Here is a 21,801-nt window from a genome sequence, read left to right as displayed (position 1 = left end):
TACATACTGTCAGAACATTTCCACATGGTAACGTTTAAACAGGTCATTCCACTTATACAGCAAGGCGATTTTATGTCCACACTAGACTTAAAAGATGCATATTTTCACATTCCCATTCATCCAGGTCATCGCAAATACCTCAGATTTGTGATAGCAGGTAAAAACCATCAGTTCAAAGTACTCCCATTCGGAGTGACTACTTCTCCCAGAGTGTTTACGACATGTCTAGCAGTAGTGGCAGCTCATCTCATAAGACAACAAATTCATGTCTTACCCTACCTGGACAACTGGCTCATCACAGCCAGCACACACCAGAAGTGTCTAGTACACACTCAGACCACGTTACTCCACCATGAAGGTTTTACTGTCAAGTTGCTAAAGTCTCACCTACAACCTTCAGATACAATATTATGTAGGAACCACTCTCAACACTCACACAGCTCTAGCCTCTTCAAACGCAGCCAGAATTTTCAATATCCAAGCTATATTGCTACAGTGAATCTACAGCTCTACATGGCAATAACAGATGCTTACTGGGTAAGTAACATAATCCTTTCAGACAACTGCAACACCCACTGGTTAGCCACTGCTTTGGCAGGATACAGCTATACAATCTTTGCAAAGCATGTGGATCTACAACACACGTGCCTCAAACGGATTATGCTACCCTGTAAGCATCTTTTCTTGGCTTGTACAGTTGTAGATTCACATGCACCATCCCTCCTCCCCGGACACCTTTGGTTGTTGTAGTTATCATTATTTACAATACATACGCATGGACAACTCTATACTACTGTTACTTTCTCCATTCTCATCCTCTTGCAGGAAAACATTCTAACAATGGAGTTGAGGCCCATGTGCATTATCACCGAGAAGAGTCCCCTTACCTTGGTTGGAAAAGACTTCTTTGAAGAAAAATAACTTGCAGACATCTGAACCCAACACTAGATGACAGGAGTATGCAAAATATGTGAATCTACAGAGGTACATGCCAAGAACAGATGATTACAGAGCAAGTAACATAATCCATGCCTGTTAGGAAACATTTATTATCTGTTGTGGCAGACGACAGAGAGACCCCCACTCCAGCCAAGTTGTCTTATGTTTTGTTTTTGCTTTACCTCACCCATCAAAGCTTTGATTTGGGCGCAATTAAATGGTACCTTTTAGCCCTCTGTAACCTTTTATGGTTGCTGGTGTAGCCCTCATTAGTTAAATCACCAGTTGTGATGTGTTTTTCTAAACTACTGCTATTTGTTTAATCCTTCTTCCTTTGTTCTGCCACAGTGGGATCTTAACCTCACTTTGAACCTCTGCACAACTGTCCCTTGCAGCTTCTCACAATCAAGATATTGTTCCATGTTAACATAATATTGACTGATGGTTGAGCAAGCTCATCGTATACCATCTCTGTCCTAGACAAATTATTTCTACGGACTTGGGTATGTAAGTAGTGACACCGTTCCACATTGGTCAAACCATCAGCTTGCCTGCTTTCTATGCTCCGCCTCACACCTCTGAGGAGAAAGAGAAAGTCCATGGCCGCGACCCCAAAAGAGTGCTGAGTTTTTATATCCATAGTCTACTCAGTGTTCTCTGGTATATGATCATCTGTTTCTGGAGTTTGTTGGTGCGTAGAAGGGCAAAGCAGTGCCATCTCTCATTGATTGAGCTCTGCATAGAGATCTGCTATGCATTGGCAAAAAACGATCCGCTAGAAGTGTTATGGGCTCATTACACTTGAGCCAAGGCTGCTATAACAGTATTATCCCATGGAGTTCCTGTCCTGGACAACTGTCAGGCAGCTTCATGGGCGTTTCTCCACATGCTCATGAAGCACGACTGTCTGGACAGCCAGGTTTCCTGAGAGGAGCATTTTGCTCTTTCAAACCTATAGTACATTTTAGTTTGAGCCAATTAACAGACCCACCTCTGAATAGGCATTGCTCGGGTAGCTTTTTAAAAGGGGATTCTGAGATGAGAAGTGTTCAGCTTACTTGCCTTTCTGGTAGAGATTCTCTCGAACCGCTGATTTCTCACTGACCCTTCCTTTCTTCCCGGTTAATGAATTAGAATCTATCCATAAAAATGAACCCCAAATCTAGGAATTTACACAATGGTTGACCGAGTTTGCTATGGGTAGCGCGGATAACCTCGAAAGAAACCGGCATCTGTGTGCAATAGTGGTGCTTATATTGGCTACACATATAATTTCCGGAGCGAAACTGTCAGTGCAGAGCCGCTCGGCACCACCTATCACGCGCAGAGGTACTGCCTGAAAGTTTCCAGATCCAATCTGACGAATGGGCAAGAATTCAAAAGGTGAAGAATTTTAGTCTCTGCCAGAAAGAGCGCCACAGCAGGCAAGTAACTTGTTCATTCTGCTTGTAGATTCTCCTGTATAAAATTGTAATTCAGAAATTGGTTTTCTGGATATTTAGGTGCCTGACAGATTTAAGATAGAGAGGATGTGCGAAGTTATTTTCCTCCATGTACAAATTAACTTATCTTTATTTTTGAAAAGGAGGAGCTGCAAACATTGAAAAGACAAATGAGGGTGTTCTGCCAAATATGTCAGCACTACCTAACCAATGTGAACACGGCTGTTAAAGAGCAGGTTAGTCACATTTATGAATATTTATTATTTGTATCAAATAAAGATAACACCAAAGCTTTAAAGTTTATTTTCATACAAATTAGATCGTAAATCTGTTACACTGCACAGATATAAAAATATAAAGATAAAGGGGAAACATGATGTTCAAGATTATGCTTCCAAAATGTATTCATTATGCTTCTTTAGCATTGTCATGTATATCTGTTATTTCATGTCCGATTGACATGATGTATATAGTACTTGTGGCTCAGTGTAGCTTAGGTTCATATTAATACAGTACATAATTAATGGTATACCCACTTCCTCCCCAAGATTGCCGTTATAAGATATTTCATTGGTGCCAGTTGTGATACTATTATCCGTGAAATAACTGATGTGTCGTTTGGTTCTTCAAGGACAATTTTTAGCTACACATTTATGTATCAATATATTTATTTTATAGGATTTTTCTTTTTTACTTTTAGAAATGTTCTATTTATAATCAATTGTTGTTCCCATAGATTTCTCCATATTTTGACATTATCTCCGGCTTTCTAAATTTAGAAACCTTGTTTCTGATCAAGACTTCTAGCAGCAGATTACATGCCTTCTGAATTTTCTTTGGACATCAGATCTGGGAACCTTTCAGTAGTACCTATGTGTTCTGGTAGGTGGCGCAGTAGAGCTCCACACTGAAGTCATTCCACTCTCCAATCTAGAAATAAGATACACAGCCTATATAGGCATCCCTCTTACACGCTAGTGTCAGTCCTTTCTTTCTACACCGTCAGACGCAGATTCAGAGCTAGATTTAATCCCTGAGACCCTTACCGCAATCATAAAACTGTGTTTGAGGCATGTGTGCTGTAGATGCACTTGATTTGCATACTCCTGCTGTATAGTGTTTGGTCTTTTAAGTCACAAGGTAAGGTGATGCCTCCTCTTGGTGATAGTGCGCATGGGCATCGACTACATTGTTGGATTTCTTTCCGCCATCGGGTTTGGATGTGCATTGCAGCATACAAGAGTCAGCTGCTGAAGAAGAGACCTTTCCCAATTCAGGGCTCTGACTCTGAACTTGAGATTGGTCTGGAGTTCCATGATCTTCCGGCTGGCCAATGTGCTGTGAGTACCCAAACCCCTATGCCCATCACAAAAACCTTCTATCAAACAAATACTTCTGGGCCACCACAGCTGTCTGGCCATGATAGGCATTGAGACCCTGCTTTGAATGCCCTGCCCTCCGACTAGGCACCAAAAGCGCAGATAAAGCCTTCTGGCTCTGCCCCAAGCAGAGATAGCACCTCTTTGGCTCCCACACCATCGGTACTGAAAGAGAAGATGGCTTTGCTTCCTTAAACTTCAGCATTGAAACATAAATCTGCTCCTCAGACACTTCCGGAGCCGATTCTACCAACCATGGAAGAAAGACTTGATCCAAAACAAAAGAAAAAACATATATTTATCCGGAGACTGGACGCTTTATAACAAACCTGCACCAGTAACATCATCCAAAAAAAAACTTTGTTCCTACAAGACACTGGATATCATACCTTTGAAAAATGAGGACATAGCTACCAGTCCTCTGCACCCTTTTCCTCATCTGCCACCACATTCCCCTGTATCCTTGGTACCTTCTTCTCACCAAACCCTCTAAATATCACACCTCAGAGTTCTCCTCACACAGATGCAGATATAGGGAATGATCATAATTATGAAGCATCACCAGACCCCTAGTGGGATTATGATCTAGACCCTCTGGGCGACACAGATCCTGATCTTTATCTTTCAAAACCCTCACCTCCTAATAACAACTCTTATCAGGAGCTGATATCCTGGGCAGCCTAATGTTGATGTACTTTAACTGAGTGTGACGTGGGTTCCTGCCAACCAGGTACGTAGGTCCTGTGTTCTTTCCCTAAACTGTACTGATGCAAAACTCATTCGGCAACTCTCTGGCCACATGCAAGTCCCTTGTACAAGGTACCATGGGTACCCAGGGCACTGTGACCAGGGGAAGGCCTTTAAAGTCTGCAGCACTTATTGTGTCATCCTTAGAGGCCCTGTACCTTTACACACACACACTGCCATTGCAGACTGCGGGTTTTTTATGCAGAACAAAGTGGAGTCGACATGGCACACAATCTTGTATGCCATGCCTACAATCCACAGGCCTGGCATATGTAAGCCATCCCTTTAGCTGGGTGCACTATACTAGTGATGAGGGTACAGGTGCATGAGCACTGTACTTCTACAGTGTCTATGCCAATTCTTAGATATTGTAAGTGCAGTAATCCCATTGAGAGTATATGATCTGGTAGTTTGTCATTACAAACTCCACAGCATTGTAATGGCTTCACTGAAAACTGGGAAGTTTGGTATCAAACTTCTCAGCACATTAAACCCACACTGATATCAGTGTGGGATTTATTGAAAAATGCACTCGAAGGGGATCTTAGAGATGCCCCCTGATAAACAACCTAACACTAGGGTCCAGGCTCTGTCGCTGCTCAACAGCTGCCAACACCAGACATATTTCTGGACCCTCGATCGAGAGCCTGCTGCTCTTGGTGGTCTGAAACAATGCACATCCTGGCACAAGGTGCCAAGCCTTCTCCCCTAGGATGGCCAGGGTCTACGAAGGGGGAAGCTTCAAAGGCTTGCCCCCTTTGTGAGCTACCCAAAGCATTTGCTGCTCCCAGCAATTGGCCCCCACCAGTTCTGACCCCCACCTTGGGCGAGACAACAAAGTTAGGGGGAGAGTTGTGCCCACCCTCAGGTGGGGGAGGCAGGACGAAGCACAACTCAGTCCCTGCCATCTTGAAGATGGGGTGACCCGGCCAACCAGAGTGAGGCCCATGCCCCCCTCCCACTGGAGGGTGGCATAATAGGGGGTGTACCCACCCACAAATTGTTCCCAATAAGTACTTACCTGTAACACAACTAAATTTAGTTTTTAGGGGCAACCCTGAACCTTGCTGCCTCAGAAAAGAAGAAACTAGGAGGACTGATGAGCCGTGCTGAAGAAGGGGAGGACACTAGTTGCCTTGGCCCCATCCCTACCGGTGTGTTCCGACCTCAACCTGCTCCAGCAAAATCCCGGTAGGTCCTGCAGCCCTTAAGACACCGGAGGACCTGCCGTGCCTTCCCAAACCAGACTTTGACTCCTGTGAGTACCGGATTTGCTCACCCACAGACTCTGGCTCCGGCCAAATTTGCGCCAGACGCCCCCAGCCCAAGTTTGAGGTCTCCCCGGCGATCCTGATTTTGTGATCGCTGACCTGCCTGGAGTCTCCAATTGACGCCTTAAGCACCTTTCTGGAGGATCCCCTCAACCACTACGGAGCCGATAAGAGAAATCAGACGCAAAAGACACCCCTGCACCCGATGTCTCTAGGCCTTAAGTGGCCCAACTGTAAGAAACTGGCTCTATATACTACATCAAAGTGAGGTATAGTGTGTACAGAGTCCAAGTGTCCCCAGGGGTCGGCAGAGGTTAAAGTTAGATAGAATCTTACTCTCTAATAGTGGTAGCTTGGTCGAGCAGTAAGGCAGTATCAGAGGACAGTGCTAAGCATTTGGTGTACACACTCAATCAGCAAATGAATTCACACACTCAAGAACTGAACTCTAGGCCAATTGTTTTGTATCAAAAGATATAGGTATTTTTATTTTTAGAACCAACAAGGTATCATAATATACTTTATCGGCATAGATTGCTTCAGTTAAATACTTTTCAAATAGGCAATAGTCTCTTTGAATACAATAGTTGGTTTGTTGCAATAGGCAACACAATTTCAAACACAATTTAACATTGAGCTCAATGGGTTTTTCTAGGTAAATGCAATTGATTACTTTTTGGATTACTTTTCTAACCACAGGACTGGATCCTAGATTCAGTCTCGGGACATGTGCTGTAAACAGTTTGCAGGTAAAGTATGTTTACGTTACTTTTGTAATCCAGTGCTGAGCTCCTAGGTTCAGCACTGGGACATTATCTAAAACAGGCAGTAATTACGTTTTTATTGTTGGCACGATTTTTAAAGAATATTTGTAAGTTTCAAAAATCGACACTTGGAAACTTTTTCAGCAAAAAGCAGGAATGATATCCTATGGAAATTCAAGTTAATGGTATGTACGGTTAAAATTACTTTTCAGGGTCAGTACTGAGCTACAAGATGCAGCACTGAGGTCTCTCCTGATAACAGGTGAGTAAATCGGAATTCTTTGTTAGGCTGATTTTAGATGAATATTTTAAAGTTCCAAAACTCCACACTTAAAAGAAATTCCAAGTGAAACCAGTCAATGTTAGCCTATGGAAGAAAAGTGAGTTATCGGCATTTAAGTAAGTGCTCGACTGGCAGAGTTAAGGTTCTGAGTATAGACTCGGGGTTCTCACAGGGTCAGGTAGGTACAATTGGTACACCCTCAGCGGCACAGGGGCAGCCAGGTGCAGAGGTAGTTGGCCCGATGCTATCCAATGAGAGGCAGGGGACCTTCGGTTGGTGGCTGCTGGCAAGCAGGCCACGTGGAGGTGGGAGCTGACTCCTGGTCACTTGCTCAGGGCAAATGAGGAAGTAGGTTAGAACAAAGGTTGCACTGCCAGGGGCACTCTGGCGGCTATGTGCTTTTGAGCAGTCGGGCGCTCAGTGTTATTGAATGGAGATCTTGGAAAGTAGACAAAGGCTGCAGACTCTGGGACAGAGGATCTTCAGGAGCGACCAACACTCTGAGGGGTAAGTTGGGATCTTGGAGGATAGGTAGGCACCTCAGAGTAGGGCACAGGGGGCCATTGGGTGCCGGGTGAAGGGGTGTCTTTTGACGTCGGGAAATCTTACCCTCTGCTGGTCGCGGTTGGAGGGGTCCCTGGTTCTGCGGCTGCAGGCGTCGTTGAGGAGAGTCCTTGGGCACTGGATTCCAGGTCAGAATCTCCGGGGGGACGTCCTCAGGGTCTTTGTCCACTCGGGCACAGGCCAGCCTCGGCGGGTGCAGAGTGGGCTGGATTTGCGGTTCCTGGCTGGCACCAGGGGTATTGCTGTTTGAGCAGAACCACTGCTTGTGGGAGTCCCAGTCTCTAAGACGGTCAAGGCAGGCAGGTCCTCGGGGATTCTCGAGGTTGCTGACCGCAAAAGAGACGCTGGGATTTAGCAGGAGCAGGTTCAAGGATTAACAGGCCTGTAGGGCTGGGGCTAAGTCAGTTGGTGTCGTCCTCTTGTTAGCAGCTGCACGGCAGGTGGTTTTCTTGGTCTTCTTTCTTGTTTCGAAATCGGGATCTGGGGAAGGAAGGTTCAGGGTACCCCTAAATACTAAATTTAGGGGTGTTACAGGTAGGGTAAGGGCAGGATCCAATAGGTCCCTGTCCTAGGGTGAGTGCACCCCCTATCCTGCTCCTCTCCTGTGGGAGGGGGGCAGGAGCCTATCTCTGATTAGGCAGGGCTCCCCATCCTCAAGATGGCCAGAGCCCGGAGTTTTGCTTCAGCTTGCCTCCCTGCTGGCACATCCCCTTTCCTCACGTAGGGTTTCCCGCCAGTCTTTGCGCCAGATTGGTGGTCGGGACCGGTTGGGGCTAGTTGTAGAGTACAGCAAGTGGTCTGCTGAAGCTCACAAAGGCGGTATGCCTTTGAAGCTTCCCCCTGCCCAACCTGGGGGAGGAGACCTAGCACCTCACCCAGGATGTGCATTGTTGCAGGCCCAGTAGAGCGGGGGGCTCTCCACCCAAGGGTCCAGCAACATGTCTGCTGTGTGGCAGCCTAGGCAGCCTCTGAGACAAGACATGGATTGTAGGTTAGGTTTCAGAGGGCATCTCTAAGATGCCCTCTGTTATACATTTTACATTAACTCCTACACTGGCATCGGTGTGGGTTTAATGTGCTGAGAAGGTTGATATTAAACTTGTCAGTCTTCAGTGTAGCCATTATGGTGCTGTGGAGTTCGTAATGACAACCTCCCAGCACCATATACTCCTAATGGCATCACTGCATTTACAGTGCCCAGGAATGGCCCTGGGCACTGTAGGGGGCACAGGGCTCATGCACCTGTGCCCACACCACTGCCATAGGGCACCCCGCTAGAGGGGTGACTGATGTATTCCTGGGCAGTGGGTTTGTGGGCAGGTCAAACAGGGATGTATGCCCTGTCAACTCTTTGTTTAGTTCTGCACCAGGACACTCAGCCTGCAAAGGACACTCAGCCTGCAAAGGCATTGTGTGTATGTCAGGGTGCAGGGCCCCTAAGGGTGGCACAATAGGTGCTGCAGCCCTTAGGGGTCTTTCATGGTCACAATGCCCAGGGCACCTAGGGTACCATTTTCCAGGGGCTGACATGTGGCCAGGGATGCCAATTTGGGTTTTAGCTTCAATACTGTTTTAGGGAAGGAACACAGGACTTGGGCACCTGATTGGCAGGAGCCCAGGGCACACTCAGTCAAAGCACATCAGCAATTCAGCAAAAAGTGGGGGCATACCATGCAAGAAAAATGGCACATTCTCACAAGCCCCTGCCTGGTTTCCAAGTAGCCTTATGAATATTCATGCAAACTGTGTTATCTAGAGATGAAGTCATAGAACACTTATTGTTCAGGAAAAACCCTCCTTCTGCACCCAGGCCTAAAACTAGGTAAAAGATTCAGTCCATAAAAGGCGTTCAATCCTTATAAGGCTCGTTACTGTTAAATGTAGGGGAGATGGTGTAGGTGAAGGGGTATTATGTTACCTGGGCCTATATTGGGTTACCTATATGAAACATAACACAAGGTGCCCACTTACATAAGTGTACATCATATACCAAGCCAGCTTCTTACAGCCTTGTTCCCTTCCCTTCCCCTTGGAAAATCTTCTGTATGCCGCATAGGCATTCCTGGATGGTGTTATGGTATTTTAGTATCCCTTAGAGGAGTTTGTCTATTGTACACAAACATTGTGCACATGGCTTTTCGCCTTGCAGCTTCCTTCTTCCGTGGAGTATTCCTTTCGCTTTCTTAGTGTTAATCAATGTTTCGGACAACTCTAGCAGTGTTTTGGGATGTGTGGTATAGTTTCCTCTCCACAGTGTCTTATGCCCCTATCAGTGCATTTTGTTCTGCTCTAGCGAGATGCTGTTGATATTCCGCACAGGATAGACCGGCTGCTCTTTTCTTTGGCAACTGCGTTGCATGTTAGTTAAAAAACAAAAAATAAACAAGACTTTATACACATCCTATGTAATACAACACTATATATATATATATATATATATATATTTCCACAAGTCTCGAAGCCCAGCTTGGCATCCGCTTTCGCTGATCGACGAGAATTCGAAAAAAGCCACAAACTCGGTAATTCTCGTTCCAGTGAGTTTATTGTGCATTTAAACGCCCACCAGTCGCCATGACGCGTTTCGCCTCAGCCGAGGCTTGATCACATGTCATGTCAAGAAGGAGGAAGTGACATATATAGTGTGATAATCAAATGGGCAGTACTTCCACTTTTAAAATTTAAAGGGATATACACCAATTCACAATTAATGGAGAAAACAAAATTTAGAGCATAGTGCTCTGCATCATTTGTTGGTTCAAGACTGCATCATCAAAACAAAAATGGCATTTCATCACATATGTCCATTTTGTTGATCGCTTTCCATGGATATTGTACAGGGTAAGAAGGCATGCATATATATAAAAGGGAAATATCCCAACAAGAATATTCAATACAAAAAACAAAGAAAAGAAAATTCTATTTCTTTAAAAATATGTATAAATCCATATCCTAATTTCATATATTTACACCCTATTTACAAGTATTACATCGATTCTAGTTTGCCACAAAAGACAGACTGAATCAAGCCCTTTGTTGACCTTTATGTGGGTATAAATACCCTTAGCATGATCAGGTCATTAAGTATAAAATTGCAACCTTCAATTCATATGTTTTACTATCTAATCCTGTTGCACTATAAACTGATTTAATTGTCAGAACAATATCACAATTGGACCAGAACCAAATCTCAATTCTCCATTGTATCACCTAAAATTCATGTTCATATCCATTTTCTGCTATGTGCTTCCTCGGGGGTCATTCAATTTCTGATAAAGTGACAGTGCATTAAAATTGTATCTATTATTCAAATAGGAATACAAATATTCATAGGCTGCCTTATATACATATTTACATATGATTTCATTTAGCTCAAACGACAGCCGGTGTCCTGCAAGATAATTCTTAAAAGAAACCATAGATCATCCCAGACATGTGTAAAGGTCCTCACTATGGTTTAATCCCCCAGGCTGTTTACTATTTAGTTCGAGGATGTAGCGTGTTTCTAAGAGACGAAGTTTCCCATCTCTATCTCCTCCCCTCTTTAATGGTAATACAGTATCAACCAAATAGTACTTTAAAAGATCTGCATTACTTTGATGATGTTTCTCAAAGTGTCTAGCCACGGGGTATGCCTGATCTTTCCCAATGATCGCTCGTAAATGTTGGAGGATGCGCTTGTGGGCCGGGAGACGAGTACTCCCCACATACTGTAGGCCACAAGGACACACTAATACGTAGACAACATATTCGGTCTTGCACCCCAACTTCTGTCTAATGGCCACAGGAGTGTCATGGAAAGGACTGGAAAAATGGGTCTTGTTTATGCCATGTTTGCATGCCTTGCAGCTCTGGCATTTCTTAAACCCAGTGATACGTTCCCACCATTTTTTGGGAACGTCCATGGTGCTACTGACAATGGCATTGCCTAACGAAGGAGATTTCCTAAAGGTGATATCAGGTTTGTTCTTAACCAGATCTCCTATTATCGGATCACCCCGAACCAAATTCCAGTTCCGTGAAAAGATCTTACGTATTTCACTGTGTTGTTGGCTGTACGTAACAATGGCTCGACACTGTACTCTCTCCTTGACTAAAGGCTGAATCTCAGCTGGGTCATATATATATCATTACATTTATGGTCCTGGAACGATGATTTCTTCCACCCCTTTTTCTTGCTCGTTTGTTTTCGGGTTGTGGCAGGTCTGACTAAACTTGCGAGACCAGCTTTTCAAGGGCCGCCCATGGTCTCTTTGGCTGCTTCATCCTTTCAGACTGATGTCCTTCTTTTCGCTTTGGCGACTACATGCACCGCTCCTTGAGGTCAGCTATCTCCATGTCTTCTGCCGATCTAACCTTATATTCTTCAGTGCTCACCTTAGACTGCTTGTTCTGTGTGTTGGCTGTTGAACTTTTAGCGAAGTCTTTGATCCATTTCTACAAGGCCCTCCTAGACCAAGGTGCCGCCTGCATGAACCACTGCCTGAATTTCTACCTATCTCCGAGGATCCTTTGCTCCACTAACTTCACCCTCGCACCTATACCACACATCTGCCACTGCCACTTCAGTGGACACTTCTTCTCCCGCCTCGCAACCAAGTCCTGATACACCCTTCCCCTCCACCTGCGTACTTCACCCTTACTGACACACTTCAGCAAGGGACTCAAGACTTGTCTCTTCGACTAACACTACAGCACAGCATCTGGATACCCTTTCGAGTGATAATCAGCATTATTTAAGTACTGAAAGTGGATGTGCACCACATGTGGTTCAGCTAGCCATCTTCATTTGCTTAAAAACATTTTCTGGTAATGATCTCATAACTTCAACTTCAGAGACATGCATCTGAGCTCTTGTTAAGACAGTCTTATAACAAATCGTTCCGATGACAGCACTGCTTTCATTTGCCCACTGTAAAATCCTCATGCACACCCTATAATCACTTAGTAACTGTCAACAAAATAGGTATTTATGTAAACTGTGTTTAATTTAGTTTGCAATCTACAATTATTTGTTGACAAGTACATTTAGTTACCTTTTTAATTGGGAAGTGGGTTGATATGTTTTTCAAGTCTGTATTTTGCTTTTGTCTTGCAGGCGTTCACTATTCTTTGTGATGTTCTAATGATCTTTAGTCATCAGATAATGGCAGGAGGACGGGACATGTTAGAGCCTCTGGTGTATGCTCCTGATTCAACACTCCAATCTGAACTTCTTAGCTTCATTCTGGATCACGTTTTTATAGATCAAGATGATGATAACAACAGTACAGGTAAGATGTGTGTAATTTCCACATGGCCACTTGTTCTCAAAGGCTCCTTGGCATGGAAATATGCCTTATCTGAACATCAGACTAGAAAAGCTTGACACGTTTAAATGGCGTAAAAAAACTTTTAAACGCATAGCAGTGCTAATGGTGTCCAGAAAAAAGAGAAACTCAGTCCATTGAAGTGTTCTAGTCCTTGTTATATTCCTGTGCCATTAGGGTTTCCTACAAGGATTCTATGCCCCTCTAGTGGTTTCGGACAGCTTTTTTTCCTTTTATTTACTCCAATTAATCAATCATATCATTTGTAAAGCGCACTTCTCACCCGTGAGGGTCTCAAGGCGCTGGGTAGGGGAATGCTGCTACTGCTCGAAAAGCCAGGTCTTGAGGAGTTTTCTGAAGGTCAACAGGTCTTGGGTCTGCCGCAGATGGATGGGGAGGTTGTTCCAGGTCTTTGCAGCGAGGTGGGAGAACGATCTGCCGCCGGAGGTTGCTCGGAAGAAAGGACGAGAGTTTCTATGGAGTGAGTGTATATGTGGTGGTTGCATATTTGTGATTCCCTGTTTCACTCTGAGAAGCGAGCACACTTGTAGTGGCGGCCAAGCACATTCAGGCACATTTGGAGGCGTTGTCAGACGGCTTCCTTCCGTGCCAAGTACCAGCTCTCACCTGCCAACGGTCCACGCACTGACGTCACCTGGCGCATTCCAGCTGCAGTGTGTCACCTGCCTGCTCAGGGCGGGGGTAGGGTGTAAGAGCATTCATATCTGCCAGTTCAAGGGTGTGCTAGAGCTTCATTTGTAAAAAATAAATGTCAGGGCTCTCATCTGCAGCTTGCACCTCACATTGCCCTTCCCAGCGCTGCCAATAATACTACTACTAACCATAACATTCCAGACTATTGCAGGTCCCCAAAGCTGTAAGAATTGCTTAGGTGGCAGGCCATAGTCATTTTTAATGTATATTGAATTTCAAATTAACTGTTGATGTGGTCGTCTCTCAATTAACTAGACAGCGCCACCTTGTGGCAGACTTTCGCAAGCCCTGGTGTTGACAATTTAGTTTGAAGCGCATGGAACCACCTGCTCGAATTAAGCACTGCTCCCCAAACGTTTCCACAGGATCTTTGAAGCTGCTGCGGCACACCTGTAGATCTAGCTCTTTGAGCCTGGAAGAGGCTGAGGATGTGCAGGCTTAGACGTACAACAATTTGACAGTCCCCTCTCTCACCCAGCTACAAGACCCTCGTCTCAAAATTGTGCAATGAGGGCACCTTTTGCTCATCTGGCAGAGTTTAGTGCACAGGGACAGGCCCTGTGATTAAAGCGGGAAGCATCGAGGATGTGTTGGGCACTTGTACAGAACACATGAGGAACTTAGATTAAATGGAAGACCGTATGAAGAGCTTATGGTGTATGGGTTGAATGTTGGAGGATCTTGGTTCCAAAGAAGATGATGTTTCAAGTCCTTGTGTTTTACTTAGCAGCGGGTATGAAGAGCTTGGAGCACAAACAGACAACCATTGGGTGCCTTTAGCCTCCAACACCTTCAATCCATAACCTTTTACTAGCACAGCGCCTTGACGCAGTCGGCTCAGTTTACACTTAAGCATATCTCTACCCGTTTATACTGGATAGTGTGGCTTTGCTAGATTGACATCAGTTCATCCAGGTGACTTCTTGTCTTCTCTGTAGGCCTGAACTGCACAGTCCCGCTCACCCGGCATGTCCTCACTCTTCATAGCCCCTGGTCTAATTCAGTGAGTCAGGATGAATTTGAGGGACGAGCCACAATCACAAGTAACACACCACCTTAACCAGCCCGGTTGGGCGCCAGCCCTTGCTCTTCAGTTCAGGCTGGAGTTGCTGTTCAAGCTTTTAAAGGCATTTCAGAACAATGAAGCTGGACCATAACCTCACTCGTCTCACCGATAATTCAAAGATAAACAGCCCTTAGCCTTTTATAAACATATTTCTTTATATAAACCTGTGCTAGCTTTCTGTTACACCCTGCCCTCCTTACCCAAGCCATGCTCACCCCTTGATCTACAACCAATATGCAGAGTTGACGAAGGTCACCGTACATTTCTGCTAGGCTACAAGCTCCGCATTGCCGCAGACTCTTGAGCCCTGTGGCCCTATCATGAGCATGTCAGGTTTCTTTGTTAGTGCTGTGTTTACTACCAGATCCAGTCACGTTCCCCTTTATAGAACAATAAGGCCCTCACTCCATTGCAGGCCATTTAAGGCCCTATTCATCTGACACTCTCCTGTAAACACAGGACTCACCACTCGCCTGTAGGTACAGGACCCACCACTCGCCTGTAGACCAGGGGCGGCTGGTGACATTTGAAAGTGGTGGGGCGTAAAAGTTCAGGATGAGTGGCATGTAGCGAGCGAGCGGAGCATACCTTCTAATTACACTTCCACCACATCCATCCATCCTGAATCCATGACATTCATCCATCCTGCTTCAATTACATTCATCCATCCATCCTGCATCCATCCTCATCCATCCATCCTGCATCCATGATTCATCCATCCATCTATCCATCTATCCATCCTGAATCAATGACATTCATCCATCCATCCTGAATCCATGATTCATCCATCCATCCATCCTGCATCAATGGCATTCATTCATCCATCCATCCTGCATCCATGATTCATCCATCCATCTATCCATCCTGAATCAATGAAATTCATCCATCCATCCATCCTGCATCAATGACATTCATCCATCCATCCTGCATCAATGACATTCATTCATCCATCCATCCTGCATCCATGATTCATCCATCAATCTATCCATCCTGAATCAATCACATTCATCCATCCATCCATCCATCCTGCATCAATGACATTTATCCATCCATCCTGCATCCATGATTCATCCATCCATCTATCCATCCTGAATCAATGTATTTTTCATGTCATAAAAATAAGCTATGGTCACTTTAAAACCAAACAGTGGCCCTAATATTCCGTGCCCCCACCTTCCTACTTGCCCCAATGTATCATTATATTTGAGACTACTCGCTTTGCATATCTCTGCTTTCATTATGTAAAGCGATTCGCCGCACATCAGGCCAGGTTTATGTCCTGCAAATGCCTAAAAGATACTTATTGTATAGGTGGACACTTCAGTTCGTGGATTTATTACTGAAACAATAGCCCTGGTACCAGCCAATCAAACCGCACAGAGAACAGCTCGCCAGCTGTGAAACCCCAGGTGCAGATAGTTCTTGCCAGTACAGAAACACAGCCTTCCGCGCTCTGATGTTAAGGCAATAAACAATTATGGTTATACATGAACCTTCTTTACCCTTAACCCTCCTCCTCGCAGTGGGACATTTTGTGTGATGAGGGAGCGCAGCGCCTCCACACACAGACGGGAGGCAGGATCACCACCAAAGGTACAGCCCCTCTAAGCCAATCCTGGCAGCGCCAGGGCATGGCTATTCTTCGCCCGTAGCACGCCCATTAGGAGCCCAAAGGGCTCCTAATGGGCATGCGCAAACAGGTCAAAACAGGTCAAAACACAAGTGCGCATGCGTGGGCACGGTGCCCTCCGTCCCTACTCTTGCGCACTTTTGTTGTGCTGATGCCTGTTGCCCCCCACTGGTCTGACAATCATGTTAGTCAACATGACGCGGACCGGGCGGTCCGGCGTCATGTTGACTGACATGATTGTCAGTTCAACCTCGGAGTCTTTAAACTTAAGTAAACTGAGAGTTTACTTAAGTTCAAAGACGCCGAGGAAGCTGCGGGCGGGGGGGGCTACGCCCCCACGCCCCAATGGACGCACCGCGCCTGCTGTAGACACAGGACTCACCACTCACATGGGGGTACAGGACCCACCCCTCGCCTGTAGACACGGGACCTAGCACTCGCCTGTAGGCACTGGGCACACAACTCGCCTGTCGACACAGGACTCACCACTCACCTGTAGGCACAGGACCCACCACTCGCCCTGTATAGGAGCCACCCACCACTCGCCTGTAGGCACAAGACCCACCATCGCTTGCTCCGAGGACCCCGCACTTCGGCCCTTACAAGCTGTCCTCGCCAGCAGTGGGAGATCTAATCGGATTCGTGATACAGGACCAAGCTTCCACCTGGATCCGAGGGGCCCGCGCGCCGCACAGGTATGGAGAACTTGGCTTTTTAAGAGCGTTAGCGAGGGGAGCTGGAAGCGCTACAATGGGGGGGGGGGTTCGTGAATTGCTACGGGGGTCTCATAAACCTATATGTGGAATATCGGTCTCCTGGGAGTCGTGTAATATGACGGGGAAGGGGTGAGAATGGTTCGAGGCATGTGGGCTGCTGAATTCATATCTGTGCATAGATCGCCGCCTAGTGTTGGGTCCGGATGATCGCACATTGTTGTCCTGGAAGAGTCTTCGAAGTATCACGAGATAGGTGGCTCCTCCCCTGGACTACAGTGCGCATGGGCATCGACTCCATTCTCAGATTGTTTTTTTCCGCCATTGGGTTCGGATGTATGTTGGTTCACTCTAGTCGGAATCGATATAAACTTTCTTAAGGCCAAAAGGCCTTTAGTTTTCTTCGTCGGTATAGTCTTGCGTTCGGTGCCTGATTCTTCCAGCTCTGTTCCGAGCTGGATTCCAGAGAACCGCGTGCTTTCGACGCGGAGGGCCCAGTCGACGCCACAGACCCTATCAACTGATCATCATGGAACCGAGCCCGTTCAAGAGATGTCCCATGTGCAACTCCAAGTATCCCCACATCGACGTCCCCCAGGTGTGCAACAAGTGTCTGTCGGCGGATCATGATGAATCCAGTTGCATGGCTTGTTCCCGTTTTCGATCCAAGAAGACGCTTAAACATCGACGCGCTGCGCGCCAGGAGGCCCAGCAGACTGCACCGGCGCCTGTGGACATCTTCGATGCCGGGGATGATGAAGGAGCTGACCGGGAAGTTAGTGAAAACCTGTCGAATCCAGCGCCGGAGGTCGACTATAACTACGACGCGGACACTGAAATGTTCGATGCGGAAGAAGTCGTCGACGAGGTAGGAGGCGACGATGGGGCCTTTGGGGCCATGGAAGATAGCTCGAGCGAAGAGCTACCTCAGACTGACGTTGGGGCCGAAACGCTTCAAAAGGCTCCGGTCGCGGGATCGCCACTAGGCCTTACCCAAGATCTTACTATGGGTTCCACGACCCGGCCTTCGGGCTCGGACATTGCTATTGAGCCGCACCCTGCAAAAACGAAACCGAATGTGAAAACAACGGTCTCGACATAAGTGAAAGCACTGGTGCCCCCCTCGAAACCGAAGGTGCACATTACTTTGGTCGGATCGAAGGCCTCGGAGCCGTCGGCACCGACGAAGCAGAAGGGTGTTGTCGATCCGAAGACACAGGTCAAGGGCGTCGAGACGAAGTCTGCCACGCCGAAGACAAAGGTCAAGGTGGTCGAACCGAGTAAATCGGCGCCGAAGACTGTCGACACCAACAAGGGACTCGGTGATCCGAAGGTTCTCGAGACTCCGCGTCAACAAGACAAGGCCAAAAGCGGCACAACACACGAGTCCACGTCCAGTGGTGCCTCAAAGGATCCCGTCGACTCGGCGCGGCCGTCCGTCGCTTTCTCCAAGCAGGTGGCAGACTCCCTAAAGCGCATCAAGGAGAAGGCCTCAACTGTCGGCCCAAAAGATCCTCCACCTTCGAAGCCGGTCGATAAACCTCAAAAAGCGTTGACGCCCATTCACTTCACGTTGCCGCCGAAAGTGGCGCCAAAGGCTTTCACCTCTAGGATGGTCGCCAGCGTGCCCGAGAAGGTGCCCTCGGTGCCGAAGTCGACGACAGTGGTCCCGACCTTAAAGCAACGACAATCTTCGCTGGAAGAACAGCAAGAACATTTTATCGATGCCGAGACAGGCAGACTTTCCCTTCATAAACGGAAAATTGCCCCGGAACAGCCAATGGAGTCCTATAAAATTCCTTTAAAGAAAAAGGATTCCACTTCAACTCCTGTTCTTGTGGAACCACTTTCTCCACATGGCCATGATGTCTCACCCACTTACTCTGACGTGGACGCTGGGGAAGGTGATGATGATGATTACAGCTATCCTGTCTACACCGACCCAGAGGATACCAATGAACTCTGGGCAGCTGGTGCTGACCCAGGTGATCCTCATTCTACCCCAGACACTCAGCTCTATGCTGTAAAAACGTCGCCTACAGAGGATTCAGCGGCGTTTAATGCCCTCATTGAAAGGGCGGCTAAAAATCATGACGTCCAGCTCCATGCTGACCCCATTTAAGTGGACTTTCTTTTTGACACCTTTTCCGTCTCAGAGAGAACTGTCAAGACTCTGCCTATGTTGAAGGGTGTCTTAAAACATGCTCGGAGATCTTTAAAGAGCCTACCAGAGCCAGGGTGATAAACCCTAGAATTGAGAAGAAGTATAAACCAGCACCTACTGACCCTACTTACATCAAGGGACAGTTGCCTTTGGACTCTCTTGTTGTCTCAAATGCCCGGAAGAGGGCTAATTCTCTAACAACGGGTGATGCTCCTCCCCCAGATAAGGAATCTAAGGTGTTTGAGGCATCAGGGAAAAGGGTGGCAGCTCAAGCGGCCAATATCTGGCGCATTTCAAATACACAAGCACTTCTAGCGAGGTATGACAGGGCACACTATGACACACTGGAGACCCTGTTGCAGCACCTGCCAGACGAATACAAAGAGGCAGCTGAGATGCTCATCCAAGAGGGGAAGCTGATAGCCAATGCTTCTATTAAATGTGCACTGGACGCGGCTGACACCGCGGCCAGAGCTGTCAACACTAGTGTCATGCTGAAACGACATGCCTGGCTCAGAATCTCGGGATTCAAGCCAGAGATACAGACCACCATTCTTAATCAGAGAGTCAATCCTGATCATCGGTTTGGCCCAGAGGTGGACACCACCTTGCAAAAAAGATCAAAAAGGACACCGAAACTGCTAAGTCCTTGGGGTCCCTGCAGTCCCAGCAATTCAGGGGTGGTTCTTTTCGTCGCTCAAGCACTAGAGGTGTTTCCAGAGGCCAGCTCTCCCAAACCACGCAGTACTATAAAGGCAACACGCAGACAACATACACCAAACAAAGTCGAGATGGATATCGTGGGAACAGCGCCAAAGGCAGGGGTTGTGGAAACAACAACTCCAGATCCTCTGCCACTAACAAACAGTGACGCTTTGTCACTGCCCCCGACCACGCAACACCGGTCGGGGTAGACTTCAACAGTTCCTGCCAGTCTGGAAATCCATCACCACAGACAGGTGGGTCACACAGCTTATACATTACGGTTATTGTCTGGAGTTAACATCCACTCCACCCAACATACCCCCAAGACACCGTCCTATGTCCGCCGAGCATTTGCACTTATTGCAGCAGGAGGTCCTCGTCATGCTGCAAAAAGGGGCAATCGAGCTCGTGCCTGTGGAAGAAAGGGGCACAGGAGTTTACTCACTGTACTTCTTGATACCAAAAAAGGACTGGTTCCTCAGACCCATACTGGACCTCAGACCCCTCAATCAGTACATTCTATCGGAGCACTTTCACATGCTGACCCTGCAGCAAGTACTCCCGTTGCTCAGTCAGGGGGATTTTCTCGCAACTTTAGATATAAAAGATGCGTATTTTCACATTCCGCTGCACCCATCACACAAAAAATACCTCCGGTTCACCATCCAAAACCAACATTACCAGTTCAAGATTTTGCCTTTTGGGGTCACCACGGCACCCAGGGTGTATACGAAGTGCCTGGCGACGGTGGCAGCACGCTTAAGGAGACAAAACATTCACGTCTACCCTTATCTGGATGACTGGCTCATCCAGGCAAAGTCAGCCCAGCAGTGTGCTGCCCACATGTCTCACACCATTCACCTTCTTCACAATCTGGGATTCTCACTGAATTACCCGAAGTCCCACCTGCAACCCGCCCACATACGGCAGTATCTGGGTGCGACAATAAACACTCTGGCAGCCACAGCACAGCCAAATTCTGTGGGGGTCAACAGCATTCAATCGCTGATACAAACATTCAGACCTCAACACTCGCTTCCAGCGAGAGTGTTCATGCAGTTGATAGGCATGATGGCCTCCTGCATCTCCATAGTCCCGCACGCGAGACTACATATGCGTCCGCTTCAGGAGTGCTTAGCACGTCAGTGGACTCAGGCTCACGGGCAGTTGAAAGACCTAGTGTTGGTGAGCGGTCGGGCATACAACTCTCTGCATTGGTGGAATCCACAAAACCTTTGCAAGGGACGACCGTTCCAAGAGCCTGTGCCACAGATCGTCCTGACGACGGATGCTTCTCTCCAGGGATGGGGAGCTCATGTACTCCATTACACTGTGCAGGGACTATGGACACCACAGCAAAGGAATATGCACATCAATGTTCTGGAACTGATGGCGATCTTCATGTCACTAAAAGCCTTCAAAGTACATCTGTGCAACAAGGTCGTGTTGATCCGGACGGACAACATGACGGCCATGTATTACATTCAGAAGCAGGGAGGAACACACTCTCCACAGCTGTCTCATCTGGCTCAGAGCATGTGGAAGTGGGCCATTCAAAAGAACATCTTCCTCATGGCAGAACACCTCCCAGGCAAAGACAATCCGATGGCGGACCTGCTCAGCAGGTACAGCAACCAGATGCACGAGTGGGAGATACATCCATCGGTACTCCACCCGTACTTCCAAAGGTGGGGTCATCCAAAGATAGACCTGTTCGCCACAAAGGAAAACGCAAAATGCCCAAGCTTTGCCGCCAGGTTCCCACACCTACAGTCGCAGGGCAATGCGATATGGATGAACTGGTCAGGCAAATTTGCGTACGCTTTTCCCCCAGCACCTCTAATACCGCTGGTGGCGCGCAAGCTGAAGCAGCACTCGATGACTCTCGTCCTGGTTGCTTCTACGTGGGCTCGCCAACCATGATACACCACGTTTCTGGAACTGTCCGTGGTACCGCATCAAAGGCTGCGCCTCACACCCAGGCTTTTGACGCAGAGCCATGGCGACATTCAGCATCCAGATCCGCAACAGCTCAACCTGGCGATCTGGCTCCTGAGGTCTTAGAGTTTGGCTACCTCAACTTACCTCCTGACAATATGGATATAATCAGGGAG

General features: G+C 47.1%; 1 protein-coding gene across 2 annotated transcripts in view; it reads left to right on the top strand.

The window, feature by feature from the left end:
* STAG2 (STAG2 cohesin complex component) overlaps positions 1 to 21,801 on the top strand; it is a 1,316,830-nt gene that overhangs the window by 938,464 nt on the left and 356,565 nt on the right. For both annotated transcript variants that reach the window (XM_086918500.1, XM_086918501.1), the window contains 2 exons: positions 2,525 to 2,617; positions 12,485 to 12,659. In XM_086918500.1, the coding sequence (XP_086774626.1) occupies positions 2,525 to 2,617; positions 12,485 to 12,659 (268 nt within the window). The remainder of the gene's footprint in view (positions 1 to 2,524; positions 2,618 to 12,484; positions 12,660 to 21,801) is intronic.

Source organism: Lissotriton vulgaris, chromosome 4_1 (assembly GCF_964263255.1).
Source record: "Lissotriton vulgaris chromosome 4_1, aLisVul1.2, whole genome shotgun sequence".
Lineage (NCBI taxonomy): Eukaryota > Metazoa > Chordata > Amphibia > Caudata > Salamandridae > Lissotriton > Lissotriton vulgaris.
Note: the sequence above shows the minus strand (reverse complement) of the source record. Positions and strands in the feature narration are given on the sequence as shown.